At 43.5% G+C, this 18,123-nt stretch overlaps 1 protein-coding gene across 22 annotated transcripts in view; it reads left to right on the top strand.

The window, feature by feature from the left end:
* The window catches only part of LDB3 (LIM domain binding 3), a 151,135-nt gene that overhangs the window by 70,351 nt on the left and 62,661 nt on the right, over positions 1-18,123 (top strand). For all 22 annotated transcript variants that reach the window (XM_035137320.3, XM_060274980.2, XM_060274979.2 and 19 more), the window contains one exon: positions 7,983-8,058. In XM_035137320.3, coding sequence (XP_034993211.2) covers positions 7,983-8,058 — 76 coding nt within the window. The remainder of the gene's footprint in view (positions 1-7,982; positions 8,059-18,123) is intronic.

Below are 18,123 nucleotides of genomic sequence, written 5' to 3'. Positions count from 1 at the left end.
AATATTTACTGACCTCAAAAACTTGTGTAAAATTCTTATGCTGTTGCAACCTGGTAGATTAAGGGCAAGAAAAAAACACACTATGAGACTTTTTAAAAAATCAAATATGGTATTATCTTCCCAGTCTAAGCAACTGCCTCTAACATAACTCATTTCCTGTGCAGACACTCCTCCTAAACTGCCATTGATTCCAGTTGTAAAAGCCTTGGCAGTTTGCTGGGAGACAAATGTTCTTTTGCAGCAGATTCAGTCATAAATCAGGCATTTAACATCTGTGGTGACAGCATCTGAAGCAGACGTAATAGAAAGCATTGGTAGCATGATTCAAATTGTTTCCCTGCTCAAGGTTGGCGTGATTTGGGCACCGCAGTTGTCTAGTGCATACAGTAAATGCCTGTGCTTGTGTCTGAGTCCCTGTTGACGTGTGGCAAATGCAGTTAGGGTGAAGACAGATGTAGCATTTTTTAAATGGTCTCAACAACAGGCTCTTCATCTGCAGCGTGAACTTGGCTTTGCAATTGTTGGCGGAAATCAATCCCCAGCTTTGCCTCTTCTGTTGTGTGTCTGATTCGTTAGATATATTTTCAAAGTAAAATATGCTTATCCATGGTGCTAAAAGTGCAGTCCTGAGCCTAGCGTTAAGCAGTTTAATAACTAATGTCTCACAGTGGCCAGGGAAATGTCTCCTAATGGATAGCAAAATTAGCTGTTTTTTTTTCTGGGATGTTCTGAATGGAGATTGCCATCAGTTTGGGGAAGGTGACTCCCTGTGAAGCTCAAGATCAGGCATCTCCAAACTGCAGCCCTCTAGATGTTTTGGCCTACAACTCCCATAATCCCTAGCTAAGAGGACCAGTGGTCAGGGGTGATGGGAATTGGACTCCAAAACATCTGGAGGGCCGAAGTTTGGGGAGTGCCTGCTCAAGAGGGACAGATTTGTATGTATGAAAGAGCAATAGAAGCAGTTTGGAACAATAGTAGCAATAGAAGCAGTTTGGAACAGAGAATGAGGCCTGCTGCCCACCAGGAGTGCTTGTGTTCTTTGTCTCCACCTGTGCTCTATTTGTGTGTGATTGTATGTAAAGTATCATGAAAACATCTAAGTCTCCAGTGATCTGTTCTTCAAAAGGAAGCCAGACCCAGGCAGAGGTAGCTGTGGATCTTCTCACAGCTCAGAAAGGGTGTGCTTTATAAAAGGTGTTCATCCATAGCCTTATGAAAGGGGGGGGGTAAGGAAAAAATTCACTGTGAATTGGGTGTGTGTGTGTTGGTGAGATCACAGAAGCTAGCCTGTAGGTACCCATATTTGCTACAGAACTATCAGCATCCAAGAAATTAATTGAACCCAGAACTTTGTTTTTCTAGACTTTAACCCAGGATTTGCTGGGGAAAGTATATCTATTGCACATGTCACCCGAGAGCCTTAAAAAAATATTGCCAGAAGAGGGGCAGAATAGTAAGTCCTACCTACTTGTGCCCTGGGATGACCTGGTGTCTTAATGTTTTTGCATGCAACCTATCTTCAGGAGTTTGATATAAATGAAACCAAATATTCGGAGGGCTGACCCCGTTTTATTAGCATAACACGAAGACTTCATGCAAAGGAAAATGTTCACCAATTTCCTGGATGAGCACATGACCAAAGAAAATGACTTGAATTTAAATTATGTGAGCCAAACCCATAGCAAAATTTGAAGCAATAGAACTGTAGACAGACCCGTAGTCAGCCAGACAACTGCTGGCATAAAACTGAATCTGTAATTGTGGGGCAGTCTGCCGGCAATATTATAGACTATCCTGTGGGAATAACAGAGACAAAGTTATGCTCTATTGAGACCTATTGATTTCAAATGGAAATTTAAAACATGTACTTCAGTATCTCCTCTTGAAATCAATGGGTTTTAAAGGTGCTTAACATTGGCTAGGCAGTGTTCATGTTTTGTTTTGTTTTTGTTTTACCATTTTTAACTAGCTGTTTTTCCCATGGAGATATATATATATAGTAAAATTGCTGAGATGAATGTGTATTTATTTGCCTTAGATTAAGAGTACATTGCAATTCCTATGGCAACCCTGTATGTACTTGTCTCTGAGAAAGCCCCTTTGGAGTCAATAAAATTTACTTCTGAGCAGACGTGCATAAGTTGAGACTGTCAGTTGTTGCATTGCATGTGGAGGAGAGCCCAGTTTTAAATGCATTACATAAACCCTGTTAGCTCTTCACCGAAGAGCCAGTAGACCATCAATCAATGCCATGTCTTTAAAGGGCACAGAAGTATTTATTACTCAGAAGGACCTACCTCGCCATTAGAGATTATTGCGGAATGCACATTGCTCACTCAGAACCCCACTCCCAAAATACCAATGGAGAAGGTAATGTGAAAACAAACCTTCACATTTGTCTGGAGTATATATCTCCTGGGTGGGTTGTTGAAGATAATCTCCTTCTGCAACATTACTTTGTGCTCGCGTGTAAAGGTCACAGCAGGCATTAATGGTGCTTCTGTCTCACTTGATGGCTTGACATGGACTGAATAAAGCCATGATAAAGAGTTATTACAGGTTAGATCTGCCACAAGACTGCCTTCTGCTTATGGTCAGTGCTGATTAGCTTAGAGAATTGACAAAATAAGCAGCAAATTATGAAGGCATGGGCTAAAATGACCCATATTGGGCCAGGAGGGGCCAGGATTGAGACATTTAAAGTGAAGTATAAGACCTGCAGTGATGCAGCTATAAATGCTGTTGTTTGCACTGCCATTGCACCTCTTTGTGCCAACATGATATTTTCCAAGTAGGTTGCTTATTTTTTTGGTATATTTGTTTGGGAGATCTTGTTCGGCAACCACTTTTTAAAACACTGGATTGATTCCCTTGTCTTATGTTGCAACCTTCTTGATGCAAGTGGTCTTACTGACTGTTTTCATCCTCTTCAGAGGTGAGATTTGTACTCTTAGGTAGGTAGGTAGGTAGGTAGGTAGTGAGTGTGCTTTGGGTGAGTATACTTGACCTGTTCTCTTTTGCATCTACTGATATTTGATTCAGTGGCTGGTGGTTTTGTTTTGTTTTGTTTTGCTTTGCTTTGCTTTGTTTTGTTTTCAGGTGTTATAATTGATCTGGCAACCAGATTGCATTACAGGGCATTGAATGCTATTTGGCTAGCAGGATAGATCGCTTCCAGCTGTTGGAAGATGCCACTGCAATTGTGGCTTTGGTTTCACATTAATACTTAAAGAAACCAAAGTGTGGTTGTATGACAGCACTTTAAAATAGTTAAGTAATTCTCTGGAACTGTCAACATTTGTTTCATTCATCCAGAAGCACAAATGTTGGTTATTCTGTCTTTCAATGCACAGAGAAATTGAATAGGAAGAGGAAAGGATGAAACTCTCATTCTGATGAGTGGCTCTTTATGGAGAGAAAATTCAGAAACCCTTTGAATCAGTGCAGCTCTCACATGCCTATCTGAGCATGTGATTATTTTCCTTTCTGTTTTCTGCATATTAGAACTGCATTAATAACCTGAAAAGTATAATTTGGGATCAGAATTTGAAATGAAAAGAATTTTTATGGGGGGAAATTCAAAGAATTTTTCGAAGAATTTTTTGAAAGTGGGCTGCTTTGAAACTACAGGTGTGTTTGAGACTGCCGTAAGTAACCTGACCATTGCTTTTAAAGCAGTTCCAGACCCAAAAGCTGAGAAAAGGCTGGCTTAGTCACTGTAAATGGGGCTGTACGATTTTAGGTTATTGCTCCCTGCCCTGAATAACTGGGCTGAGTGTGATTCTGGAAATCTCCATTCACTACCCACACCCCACCTGCTATCAGTAGAGTCATGGCCTCTAAGGAAATAAGAATCTGTGGCCTGCCAGATCTTGCCAAACTACAATTCCTATCATCCTTGATGCTTGCCCGTGCTGGCTGGGGCTAATGATAATGGAGTACAATGGTGTCTGAAGGGCTGCAGGCACCACACCACCCTTGCACTTGGCGATCTGACCGAATGGTAAGAGGACATCATTGGCTGGAAAGGCAAGTCGAGGTAAATTCCAGAGAGGCAGGCCAAGCAGAGGAGGAAAGAGGAGCAGATAGTTTGACTCTCAGAATGAGGAACCAGGGGAGTGCTTGTGGGTTAATGATCAAGGAAGGAGTGAAGCATGGATCAGAGCTTGTGAGCACCATGTAGTTGGTACTTTGTTATGCAGGCCAAGGCCTAGTTCTCATTGAGGTTGTAGGCCTGCATCTAGGATATACCTATTCAGACCGCAGGTGGGGCTTGGGTTTGCATTGTGGAATGTTCCTCTATAGTATACATTAAAAGAAATCCCTGTGCTTGGGAAACTAGGCGTTGGGGAGAAGAGACGAGTGTTGACCTGTTAACAATCGTGAAAGTGTACATTGGAGGCAGAGGCTCATAAGGCCTCTGTTCACTTCCAATTTTTACTGGAGCAAGTTGCTTGCTAGGAGCTGTCTATAGTGCTAAAATCAAGAACTTGTCTTGCTAATGTGCCTGGTTGATACCAGCTACCCAGCAGATCAGAACCCATGAGAAATGTAGGTGAAACAACAGAGAAACCGGGTGTTATTAGTAGATGTTAAACGTGCGTTGCACCAGATTGCTGGAAATATTGGTTTTGATTTGAGCAGTGCGGCGGCCCATGAATGTGGTTTGGCAGGCAGTTGTTTTTTCTAATACCCAGTGAGGTTTGTTTCTCTCACTCTTTGTCTCTGTGGGTTGCTAGCATCTTTTTTTAAAACAGCCTTATTCTCGATGTAGAAAAAGACTTGGGGATTTCCAGCTGCCCACCATAACTGAATCTGTGGTTGCCACTGAGGACTTGGCAGCAGTATTCTTAGATTCTCATGCAAGAATAAATGTAAGCAAACCCAATAGTTTCAGCGAACGTAGGGAGGTTATGTGTCGTGGTGCAATATGACATGATGCAAATCAGTAACTTGAAGAATAAATTGGCATTCCTGTTCCAGGATCACCAAGGAGCTACAAATGCAAGATGACAGACGCAACCTTTTCAGTTTTGTCTGTGAAATCGTTTGTTGTGACACACCAAAGGGAAGCTGGAAGTGTGCCTTGATGCTCTTGTACCTTTCTTCAAGAGTTTAAAGCAAAGCACACCCCACCTGCATTTTCCCTGTAGCCCAGGACGCACACATGTCACTAACCAAGTGCAATATTCAGCCCGTGTGTTACCTAGACTGAAGAAAGTGACTTCGGTGTAGTGCAGGGATTAGAAACCTTTTTTCAGATCAAGGGTTAAATACTCTCCTGGGCAGCCTTTCCAGGCCACATTCCACTGGTGGGGGGGGACCATAGGGGAAAGTGGGTGGAGCAATGAATATGACTCTCACCTTTGTATAATAAGCCACATTTAAACCACACAGAATCACTACGTTTTGTACCTGTGTATACCTCTCTCCATCTTCAGCCCAGGTTGGCAAGAGGTATCATCATAATTAAATGACCCGTTCCAGCAAGGTGAAAATATTCCAGGAGGGTGTGGAGCAGGCTTGGCAAGGTGAGGAGTGACCTGGGGAGATCACACGAGGGCTGGGTGCCTGACAGCTTTGGAAATTACACGGAGAGAGGTGCAAAATTTCTCCTTCCACTATTAAATGGGAAGCATAAAAAATGCATATACAAGAAACTCCTGAAATTACATTAGGATGCCCATTAAGAAAACAAAAGAGAGAGAGGGTTGAGGAAAGAGGGAATGAATCGTGGCTTGAAACCTTGCACTTCTTTAATGAAAACTTCCCCTAGTGCTTGTGCAATGAACAGTTCACAGCCTTACATATTTTTCCTCTTTCAATAGCAGTTCCTTTACTTAAGGGGAAAAGAACCTTGAATTTATTTGTTCAGATTTGACCCTGACAGTGAAAGAATGAGCTCCAGGAAACCTGTGTCCCTGAACGAAGGGACAAGCCCTTGAGAGACCATGGCCCCTGCATAAATCATGTTTTCATTCTTCCTTGAGGGATTTCATCTCTGCTGCCCTCCCCTTCAGTTCTTTGTATGCCTAATGCAGTGAGCTTTCATGCTCAGTTGTAAATGCCACCGCAGAAGATGCTCAAGACAAGAATTATCCGTAAAGCCTTTGTGTCTACGTGGTGCCTTGAAATGCCTTTAAAAGCTAAAAGCTAATGTTAGAAGAGAGCTTCCACAAGAATAACAATGGCAGCATATCAGTCAGGCGTGGGACATGTCATCATAGCGGCCCATGGCTTTGAAGGCCTTAAAGAGCACGGGTTGCTGTAACACCTCTGGCTGTGCTGCCTCACTTGCAAGGAGCTTGGGTGCAAAGCCATCCACATGGAAGTCCCTTGGGGGGGCCAAGGACAGTCTCAGTTGTGCTTCTGTAGAAATTCCTCCAACAGTTCATGGCCAGAAGTAGGGCTGGGCAATATCTGGTTCTCAAGATCATGATATGTCACAAGCTGACCACCATCGCAATATATCAATACATCATGATGTCAAGGTCCTGGGCTGTGGAGGGAGGGAGGGGGTGGGCAGGAGGAGCGATCGCAACCGCTGGTAGGTCATTCCCAGTGAAGGAGTGACTGGGCAAGAGTAGGGATAGCCCCTCACAGCGGTTTCCAGCGATTTGTCCGGCATGCCCTTCCCAGTGTTGGCCCCTTGCTGGACGTGAATGCTCTGTTTTAAAGCTCCCTCTGGAGAAACGGTTATCGCAGTCTGAACTTCAGATCTGTTTCAGGTGATTTATTTATTTAGTATTGTTTTTATTAAGGATTTTCATCGGTTACAATAGTACAAACCTTGTCTCTGTTTTCAGATCATAAAGTTATTTCTATGGGTCGGTTATATTCGATGTGGGATTTTGTGTTGTATGCCGTATAAGGTTGGGGGGGGGGAAGAGGTGGGGAGAGAGAGCAGGGGAGGGGGAGAGAAGGGGGGGTAGTAAACTTTCATTCTTCTACATAGTGTATGTTAATACTGCCCACCCCTAGCCAGGAGTATAAACAATTGAAGGACCATGTCCCCAAGTCGAGGTACTGTGCTATGTGTGAGAGTAACAAATTCCTGTTGTTATGACAGAGGAGGTGTGTTTGTGATATGTCACAGCATATTTCAGTGTTCAGGACTAGGAAGACAAAAGCCACCCAGTACCAGGAATGGAGGGCAGATTCTGACAACCGAATGCTTCAGTGGGGATATCACCAGGACTTTTTTTCAGCTGGAACTTACTGAAACTTAGTTCCGGCACCTCTCAGGTGGGCACCATTGCCATTCTAAGAGAACGAGGGAGGTGTTCGTGGTGGGTTCTGGCATGTCTTTTTCTAGAAAAATAGCACTGGAGATCACTGAGGGCTCAAACAGACATACTTTTGTACTGCACTTTCCAGGTACAAGTCCACACTTTAAAGCTCCGTGTCCAATATTTTGTGTTTTTTGTCCTGGTGCTTTCCTCAGGAAAAAAACCCTTGCTTTACTACTAAATTGGAGCAAATGCAATCTGTGGAAAAACCTGGTTGCAGTTTGCTCCGATTCAGTGGTAAAATGTTGGTTTTCTTGGAGAAAGCACCTGGACCCAAACAAAAAAACCCTGCTCAGGTACAGAACTTTAAAGCCTGGCCCTGTGCCTAGAAAAACAGCACAAAAGAAAGTCTGGCTGAGTCTTCAGTGAGGGCTGAGCTTGTTCCCAGTGACTCCTGCCACAGAGGACCAAGGCTGCTTCTTTCCCTGTGCCCCAATGTCTGTGTAGCCCCAGCCTGGTTTCTTTCTGTGTAATGGAAAGTCGGCAACAAACTTTTATAGAGAGAGAGACTCAACAGAAAAGGTAGATGCTATTATTATCAAACTAGAAGGAGGGAGGCTGATCTGGGGGACAGGGGTGGGGTGGGGGGAACCACCATTATATTCTCTGAAGTATTTTTCAGTGCTTCTTTTTAAGTTATGGGGAGAAATTCCAGCTACTCAATGACCTTTTCTTTTGCATTAATTCCAGATCAAAACGTCCTGCTCCAGTTCCTACAGCCACCCCAAGAATTGACTCCCCAATGCCTGTAATCCCTCATCAAAAGGTAGGTGCTCTGGAAAACACCTGCGGCTCATCACACCAGATATTTCAGATGTGTACCTTTCTGCTTCTCTTTGGCAGCAACCTGATAAAAGGCCATTTCCCCTGCCACACGCTGATTCGCTCGCACCCCATCTGTGATAGAGAATGAGGTGGTAGCAGTTGTTCTATAATAAGCAATTTGGAATAAAAACTGTGGTGTTGTGTATGCACTTCATAAGCATGGTGGAGATTAGAGCTCAAGTGACAGTGAAGACTATGGAGGCAGGTCAAACACACCAGTTGCAGGAGGGGAGCTGTTTTTACAAGATGAGCTGTAAAGAATGGGCAAGCACATACTGAGATGCCTCAGTGAGTCGAAGCCAGTGAGATAGCTTCTTTTCCACATTCAGTTGTGTGTGTGTGTGTGTGTTTGCTCCCCATCTTCCATCCCCACAACCTCTGCCAATTCTTGACTGTCTTCATAGAACCTGTTCAAGTTCAACTGTATGCACAGCACATAGGGCTCTCTCTATGCGGCTAGGGTTCAAATAGCCTACCTGGGTGCAGGTTTGCAACCTTACTTGATTACCCTTCTGAAGAAACTAAGCAAGCTTGCAGTCCTAGCCTTGAGAAATAAGACTATGGGCACCTTGACCTAAAGTAGCAGCTATTACCAGAATAGATCTATCAGCTCCATCTTAGGTACATTGGTTGAGCAATTGCCCGTAGGTGAAAAAGACCAGCGACCTCTGAAGATTTGACATCTGATTGTATTCTAGATAGCAGCCTTTATCATGCTGCCTCAGGGACCTTGCCGGTGAAAGATGGGATAAAAAAAAGTTTCAGATAAATAAATGTTACATTTGAGCTTATTATTCCGGTTTCCAGTTGCAACAGAATGCAGTGGCGCTGCTGTTTGATTTGTAAAGCGTGTTTGAGCCCTCGCTCTAGAAATACAAATTTTTGACGTTATCATTGGCACCCCAGGATCAAGTAAGGTCAGAGGTCTGTGTGAAGTCTTAAAGGTTTCTCTCTCCTGGACACCTTTTAGAATGTTCATTTGTAGTCCATAGCAGAAAAAGTAGGTCAGTTTGCAGTTCTCTGGCCAAAAATGGCAGGTTTTCCCCATGCTTCACTGTGGGGGGACCAGTACGTGCTATTTAAGACTGGACCAGTGCCGATCGCTTGCTGGGCCCATCCCATGGAGAGCTGCTTTAGGTTAACCTTTGCAGAGCTGACTCTGCTTCCTTGTGGCTGGTTCCCATGCTACAAGCTGTAATATCTAAGTCCTTTACTCATGTGGCCCAGGTGGTGCATGTAGGATCCAGGGCTACATCCAATGGGGTGTGAGGGGGTGCAGGGGGTTTTGACTCTGCCCTAGGAAGGGCCCATAACATTCCAAATGAGAGGGAAGTAGCAGAGGTGCAGGTGGCAAGGCCTTAAGGGACCTCACAAATTGGGAGGATGCTACAATGCTACCTGGATTATGGCACATGTGAATTCAGGGATGCCTGAACTTCAGCAGTTGCTCAGCCCCACTAGCTTAGGGTTTATCCAGGCTTGCCCTTGCCATGCCCTTTTCCCCATGGAAACCCAATCTACACTGATGAATTGGAGCAAACGTCAATCGGGATTTCTCCGGATTGACATTTGCTCCGATTTATCACTAAAGAGCTTGTTTTCCTGGAGGAAGTGGTGGGGCAAACACAAAACCATTCAGACTCATGCCTAGAAAGCACAGGGCAAGCGGGAAACCTGTCTTCTGGATAGCTCAGTTGATTAGAGTGTGGTCTTGATAATGCCAAGGTCGCAAGTTTGATCCCCATAAGGGACAGCTGCATATTCCTGCATTGCAGGGAGTTGGACTAGAGCAGCCTCAAGGCTCTTTCTAATGCTACATTTCAATAATTCTATGATTCCTGCATCACAGAGGGTTGGACTGGTTGACCCTTGGGGTCCCTTCCAGCTCTACAATTCTATGAATCCAGCACAAGTCTGTATGAGCCCTAAGTGTGATGCTGTTCATACCATCACCATCAGTTCTGCATCTCTTTGGGAACCATGAGAGGACAACAAGCATGTCACAGGAGTTACACAAATCTCTTCAGAAAGCCTGCTCAACAAACTCTTACTGTTCAACTACCTCACGTGTGACTCCTTGCATCTCTAAATAAAGGGTTTCATGGAACAGGTTTGGATAAGAGCTTTGCTGAGTTGCAACCAAGATCCTCTGGATGTTAGGGTTGATAAGCATAAGTGACTGTCCCTAAACTTCCAAATCATGTCCCTAAGGAGGACACGTGTGGAGGGGTGCATTTCTGCTGCATGGTGAGAGCCAGTTCATACTGCAACTTATTTGGCTAAGTCCGGACATTTAAGGGCTTGTGCAAGTGGCCTGCCTACAAGAGCAGCATAACATCAGTGCAAGGATCGCAGAGTCATTCTCCTGGACATGGGTTCCCAGTCACAATGTACCACATAGCTTAAGGTAGCTGATCTGTGGGCTTTTGCCAATTCACTCCTCCAATGTTACACTGCTCGTGGGAATAAATCATTAGAGTAAGGAACTAAATGTACCAAATGTAGCTAGCTCAGGTATCTGTGCATAAAACATTGCTAGGTATAAGCCATTTCATCATATATTTCTTTTTCCACCTCCCTCCCCAAGATTATATATTTAAGTGGGGGAAGTGCACTTTCACTCTCTTTAAAAAAGTAAAAAGAGTGCAGTCAGAGAGAGAGAGAGAGAGAAAGTTGCCACTTATGTCCTACGTGGCATCACTGGGAAAGATTAGACTCCTGCTTCCTGAATTCTCCATTCATCACAAAGTTGCTAGAAGCCACAGAATGAAAGACCATCTCCATCTCTGCCATGAAGTAAGGTATTCTAGCAAGATGACAGTAATATGTCTCCAGGGATGATGCTCAGGATAACAGCCTCCTCTTCTGGCCACAAGAGAAGTTACAATAGGTTTGCCGTGAAAATACATGCTCATTTTCGTAACCCCTAAGGCCACACTGGGACAGCCAGAGAAACAGAGAAGAGATAGCTACATAGAGGGAACAAAGCTCAGTGGGAGAGCCCATGTTTCACATGCCAAAAGCATCAGGTTCAATTTTTGGCATCTCCACTTAAAAAGAGCAGGTGACAGGTGGAGCAGGTGGCAGGCTATAGAGACCTGCTCCCAGATGGAGTAGACAGTATTTACCAGGTATAAACTTGTTGTTGGCGGCATCTGTCTGTCTCAAGAGACAATGGAGTTCACCTCCGGGGGGGGGAGTCAAACCACTGTGTTAGCAGCACCAAAGTGACCTCCCTAGGCCGCAAGCCTGAGCAGTGTACAGTGGTACCTCAGTTTACAAACTTAATCCATTCTGGAAGTCTGTTCTTAAACCGAAACCATTCTTAAACCGAGGCACACTTTCCCTAATGAGGCCTCCCACTGCCAGTGCCTTTCCACCGTTCGGATTCCGTTTTTAGACAAAGGTAAAGTTTGCCAGGGATGTGGGTGGTGCTGTGGGTTAAACCACAGAGCCTAGGGCTTGCCGATCAGAAAGAAGGTTGGCGGTTCGAATCCCCGCGATGGGGTGAGCTCCCGTTGCTCGGTCCCTGCTCCTGCCAACCTAGCAGTTCGACAGCACGTCAAAGTGCAAGTAGATAAATAGGTACCGCTACAGCAGGAAGGTAAACGGTATTTACTAGGGGAAATTTGCATTCAAATACTGGTGAATTTTTGTAAGGGCTTTTTTAAAAAAAATCACAGAAATGTGAAGAACTGAACTTAAGAATGGAAAATTGAGAAAAGGGCAGATTCACCCACGTCTGCTTCACACTAAGGGGATTCAATCAATCAATCTTGATTATGATTATGATCACAGATCAGTCGTTATCAGAGTGACAGAATTCTGCATATCATGCATATCAGCATGTATTGCAATGAACTAGGTCTGATGTGTAAGGGATGCAGGTGGCGCTGTGGGTTAAACCACAGAGCCTAGGGCTTGCTGATCAGAAGGTCGGCGGTTCGAATCCCTGCGACGGGGTGAGCTCCCGTTGCTCGGTCCCAGCTCCTGCCAACCTAGCAATTCGAAAGCACGTCAAAGTGCAAGTAGATAAATAGGTACCGCTCCAAGCGGGAAGGTAAATGGCATTTCCGTGTGCTGCTCTGGTTCGCCAGAAGCTGTTTTGTCATGCTAGCCACATGACCTGGAAGCTGTAATCCAGCTCCCTCAGCCAATAACGCAAGATGAGCGCCGCAACCCCAGAGTCAGTCACGACTGGACCTAATGGTCAGGGGTCCCTTTATCTTTACCTTTTAAAGTTCATAAACCGGGACACTAATTCCGGTTTTGTAGAGTTCGTAAACCTAATAGTTCATAAACAGGGCTGTTCTTAAACCAAGGCACCACTTTATATGGAGGTTCTGGGCTACCCAGATGACAGAACCCCCCTCTCAGCCTCACTGAGGTGCTCCAAAGGAAAGCAGAGCAATACCTTTGGCACCAGTTGGGCTGCAGGAGTTGCTGGAAGGAGGCACACAAAATGCCATCCAACTGTCTTAGAGACTCCACTCCAGATTTGTGTAGGGTTTATTCCTTAGCCTTTTCTCCTCCTCCTGAAGATAGCCCACAAGGCAGCGAAGGTTTAGGATCAGAATTTTCCTTCTTGCCTAGTCATGCATCTCTAGTTTGTATTAACTGAAATGAAATAGTTAGCAAAGAATGTGTGCCCTTGACTGGACACAATTTTTTAAAAAAGTTTATAACACACACTCCTTTTGATTTTGTGCAACACATACAAACCAACAGATTATGGTTACTAGTACTCAGAGATGCTCTAGCCATTTTCTGTGTTCCTGGGTAATAAGCATCGTAGGCGGAAAAGCCTTTAAATGTGGACCAGAGGGGACAATTGCCAGCACCAGTAGCAAAAAAAAAAACCAAAGCAAAACTATAGCTGGCAATCATCATTTCACACACACACATGAAGCCTGTTTGGAACATATTACATAGCATCATCCCCAAATTTCTTTGGGGAGAGAGGAAAGGCAGAAGCAACAGGGAAGAGCTCTCTTTCCTGCCAGAAAATTGGCAGAGACCGCAAAAACAGAAAAGAAGGAGCAATTTCTGTACACCTGTGCTTTGTGAAAACAAGGAGCACTTGCATACTGTTGAAAAAGTCATTGTGCTACAGTTTTGTGTGTTGTCATCGAATGTTCCCAGATCAAAAGTAATCAGTGGTGAAATTGGAGTGATGTGCAACAGAATAGTTGCTTTGGATTCTAGGAGCCAGTTGTTTGATCCCTGTCTATCAATACACTTTCTTCTTTGAATTCAAGTTTTGGTCCTGCCAGGAGAATGTTGGCTTTGTGTTGGCTTTTTCAAACATCTCAGTCTTTTCTCTTTATTCTGCATTTTGACCAAATTAGCAGGAAATCAATAATGGAAAGGATATCTGACAGCAGCCTAATTTCTTCCTTTTTAGTCCGGGGGCGGGGGGCAGTGGATGAAGAATACTGAGAGTGGCAAGTGTAGAATTGTCAACATGAAGTGGAGATTCCTTGGCTGTACATGGCTATGTTCCACTTTTCCAAATGCAAAGTGTACAGAGAGATTGTCTATTAATAGAATCTTCTTTACAGCCTATTTTGCTAACCACATTGCACGACCTTTATTAGCATGAATTTCTGCCTCTGTTGGCAGTGGCCCTTAATTTTGAGACTAATCATATGTGGCGTGATTGTAGAAATATTAGCCCTCCCATATCTACATAACAACATTGATATAGGTATGTTGTAGGTGTATTTAGATGCCGCCCAAACATCCAAATTTATGTAAGAACCCCATATCCTTTCTGTAAGAACAAATGGGCAGTTGAACCATGTATGGTAACTAATATCAGATGAGAAGCTTTATTTTTATGCATCTTGAAATGAGAAACATGCTGCTTTGGGAAGAGATGTGGTTAATATTTTCGCTTGACTAATGCAAGGCTAAGAAGGTTGCATACATCTATTCTGCTGCAAATGTCTGATATGTAGGGTTGCCAACCAGACAGCTCATACTTGACGCATAATACTATGTGTTTCTGTCAAGCAATTGCTATTGGCTTCTGAAAAACCAGAAATCTCCAAATTTCACCAGAATCTGTCCTAAAACCACCTGGCTTCACTCCTGATATGTAAGATTCTGTCCCTGACATGTTGGTTTCCAGAAGGAGAATATTATTTTTTAAAGTCAGAGGTTGGCAACCTTGCAGATATGTGTAGACTTTTTTCTTTTTGCATGTGTTCTATGATTGCTTTTCTTTCTTTCTTTCTTTCTTTCTTTCTTTCTTTCTTTCTTTCTTTCTTTCTTTCTTTCTTTCTTTTGCCTGCATGTTTGCTTCTACAGGATACTGTTCTGGAAGTCAATGGCAACCGAGCAAGCATCAATCCTCTAAGTAGCACATCGGCTGGGTCCATGAGTAGCATTTTAGCAAGCAATGGAGCATATTCAGGCTACCTCAGCAAACAAGAGATGAGCCTGTCACATAGTTCCTCCTTCTTAAAGACTACCAACATTAGATCTTCAGTGTCCTCTCAGTCTGTGGCATCTGACCTTTCACCAGCAAAAAGTGACCTAGGTTCCAAAACAAGCTCAGCAATCACAGATGGCAATAGCCCTAAACAACAGCTAAGCCCGGCAAGGCAATATAACAACCCCATTGGCCTTTACTCAGCAGAAACTCTAAGGGAAATGGCTGAGATGCATAAGTTAAGTCTCACACGAAGGGCTTCAGAAGGTGGACTTCTTAGAGGGTATGTAAATGTAATAAACTTGTTTTCTGATTATGCATTCTAGATAGTTTGGTGAACGGGCCAATTTCTATACACAGCTCATTGGAAGCATTGTGGGCAGTGAGTGTGCATTTGTCTTGAATCCATCATTAAATCTAGAACTCGCCTTGCAGAGTCCACCTAAACCGACAGTGGCCAGCTAGGTGCCTTTGAGAAGCTCACAAGCAGGGTATGATGGTTACAGACACTCCTTTTTTGTCCTTAACATCTGGTGATGAGTGACATGCCTACTACTGAATACTAGCCAGCTTTTCTAAATGATTTCCTGAAAAATAGATCATCAAAGTCACTGTTCTTTAAATAACCACTGGACTTTTGAATTACAATGTTGTTTGGCTTGTGCTAGTGTCATACAACATAAAATGACTGTAGATGTTCTATAGGTCCTATAGTATCTAAAGTACTAAGAATTTAAATTTGCTCTCCCCCTTATCCATCAGAGTGAACAACTTCCAATGGTGTTAAATGGAGTTTGAGGAATAATTAGTAGGATCCTCTGACTTTTCCAAGTCTTGTGTCTCAAAACTCTTAGACTTTTGCTCATTCAGATGTGTTTTCAAATCAGAAAAGAGTGAGGAGGCTGTGGAAAACAGTTAGCAAAACCCAGTAGAAATTATTCAAGAAGCGCCAGCATTTTAGAGGGGGGGAATGAAGAGTAATCAATTATTTCCATCTGGACAGAGCATCAGTTCGTTAATACTTTAATAGCTATAAATATCTAAGATAATCCTCTTTATATCTGGATTTCCATTCAACAGCACTTTTAATCCTAGGTGACACACAATTAGCAATCAAATCACAGTGACCTCTTTAGAACTGCTCTGATATGAAATTGATGTCGCATCAGAAACTGGTCCATTTTCTTGCTGATTTAGTTAAACAAAAAGCTTTGACCCGAACTGGTTTTATTTCCTTAGTGTGAAAGGATTCACCATCAACCTTACCACGGATTTCCAAAAGCATTAAAGAGCAGGTTTTTGCGGTTGGAGGGAGCAAGCGCTCAGGCACAGACCAGGAAAGAGTGGGCGAGTGCCAAGAAAGCACAGAGGAAAATCAGGGTGGATGAACCCTAAGCTAGTATGTGTATAGAGAGACAAATAAAAGAAAGAGATTGACCCATATTGTGCTTCCTCTTTAACGATCTCCATGATGCCTGTTGACAGTGATAGTCCATGTCTGGCATGAATATGCTCCAAGACAACTCCCAAGTTATCAAATTTCATGTGTCCTCCTTTAATTCATCCCATAATACAGGCTTGCCTTTAGGAGGGAGCACTATTTCCATAGTTATAAAATTCCACCCATGTCACAGATTGACTCTGCCATTCTGCCATTCAACACAAGTGTTTCTGTGCCAGGTCTGTGCAGCTGTGAAAGTGTAGCATTCAATGGTCATTCCATTTGTAGGCCTCCTTGGATGAGATCAATGGGGATGTGATTAGAAAACCTTGTTTAGTGGTCAGTGATCAGTATATTAGGTTCTGTGGCAATATGAGCTCTCCAAAATCATTCTTGTCCTGTTTTGGACCTGGCAGTACTCATCTTTTGCATAAGTAAAAGTTGACTTACTTTCTATTATTTTAAACTACTGCAAATTAATTCACGAGCAGTCTATTGCTACACTGATGTCCATTATTTCCCCTCTCCCAACGGGGGTGGTGGTCCCAACAAAGAGAGTGTTTCAGGCCCTCTTGTCACATGGCAAATCTCAGTGGAAATTATATGGATGTCACAAAAGCTGACAATATACAAATGGAATGGAATGCGTGCACCAAACTGGCTAGAGGGGCAGGGGTAGAAAATGGATTTGCATGGAGGTCTCATTTTCAAACATAGAAGTTTGGGAACCAGTGCAAAGACCTCAAGTTCATGCACCTTTAAGAGTTGCATAGAAGGGAACATTCACCAGGTGTGGTGGTTCCTGACAAGTGTCTCTCATCTGTGCATCTGTTAAAGATACAGGAGCCCTCTCAAGGTCTGGGCAGCCATCTTTGCTTCACAGGATTCATGACCAATTTCATTAGGATATATTATATGTGGTCTTTCAGTTGTCCATTTTCATGACTGCTGGTATGTGAAGAGTTTGCGTCCTGCCTTTGATGTGCTTTGAAAGTCCAATCAGATACCGTGGAAGAGTTAGTTCCCCTCTTATTCAAGGGGTATATCACTAAAGGCTTATGCCATACTTTAAAATGTTGTTTTACGTGCATGGGCATAGCTTAGAGGATTAGTATAGCCAACAGCATCCACTTCAGAAAATGATACTATTACACCATGTTTCTCAGTAAGCAGATGCCCAGCTGTCCTGCACATTCCTAAAATGGATATAGAATCACTGATCTGCTTACTGACTACAACTTGTTCCTAATATATCTCAGTGAGTTTCTGTAACAGGCAGATATATTTGGATTAAAGCACAGTTTACTAAGCCAGTGGGAAAATATTCTTGAGTGAGAGAAACTGAAGGGCAGGAAACAAGACGGAGTGGGAAACTTTTAATTATCCTGATGTGAAAACCTGTATTGGCAACCAGTGTTTTCCCCTTTCTTTTCTCCCTCCCCCATTAAAACTTGGACAGCGTGCAAGCAGTGGAGTAAACAGTAATCTATGTATTCATACTATACAACTTCGCCTTTCTTTTAAGAAATGTTCATGTCTGCCACCAGACCCCTGTTGTCCATTAAAGAGAAGTGTGCAAGACAATCACAGCAACCTGACCCCCGGAACCACAGGAAAATCCCTTCCCTCGTTAACTTTGTCAGCTACCAGAAGAATCGTGGATCAAGTCTTGCTAACAGCAACTTGAACGGCTTGCTAAGAAGACTCCCTTCCCTGATAAATTAAAAACATAAACCTGAGTTTCTTCCTCAACCAGATCTGGGCCTTTTAACGGGGGGGGGGGGGATGTGACAAAAATAAATTTAGGAAGAGTGTTCCAGCCTGGTTCACTTCTCGGCACAGCAGGGACAGCCTTCCATTACACCAGGCATCCCCAAACTTCGGCCCTCCAGATGTTTTGGACTACAATTCCCATCTTCCCTGACCACTGGTCCTGTTAGCTAGGGATCATAGGAGTTGTAGGCCAAAACATGTGGAGGGCCGCAGTTTGGGGATGCCTGCATTACACCATGCCAAGATTAGCTCCCAAAGCGGCTTACAATTCAAATTCATGCAAGGTCTACCAGTAACAGGGATCTAGCAGAGTGCTTGATCCTTGAAAGTTGATGAGATGGTCAAGGTTCTATGTT

The sequence above is a fragment of the Zootoca vivipara genome, chromosome 5 (genome assembly GCF_965207765.1).
Source record: "Zootoca vivipara chromosome 5, rZooViv2.hap1.1, whole genome shotgun sequence".
In the NCBI taxonomy this organism is placed as follows: Eukaryota; Metazoa; Chordata; class Lepidosauria; order Squamata; family Lacertidae; genus Zootoca; species Zootoca vivipara.
This window is presented reverse-complemented; position numbering and strand designations above follow the sequence as displayed.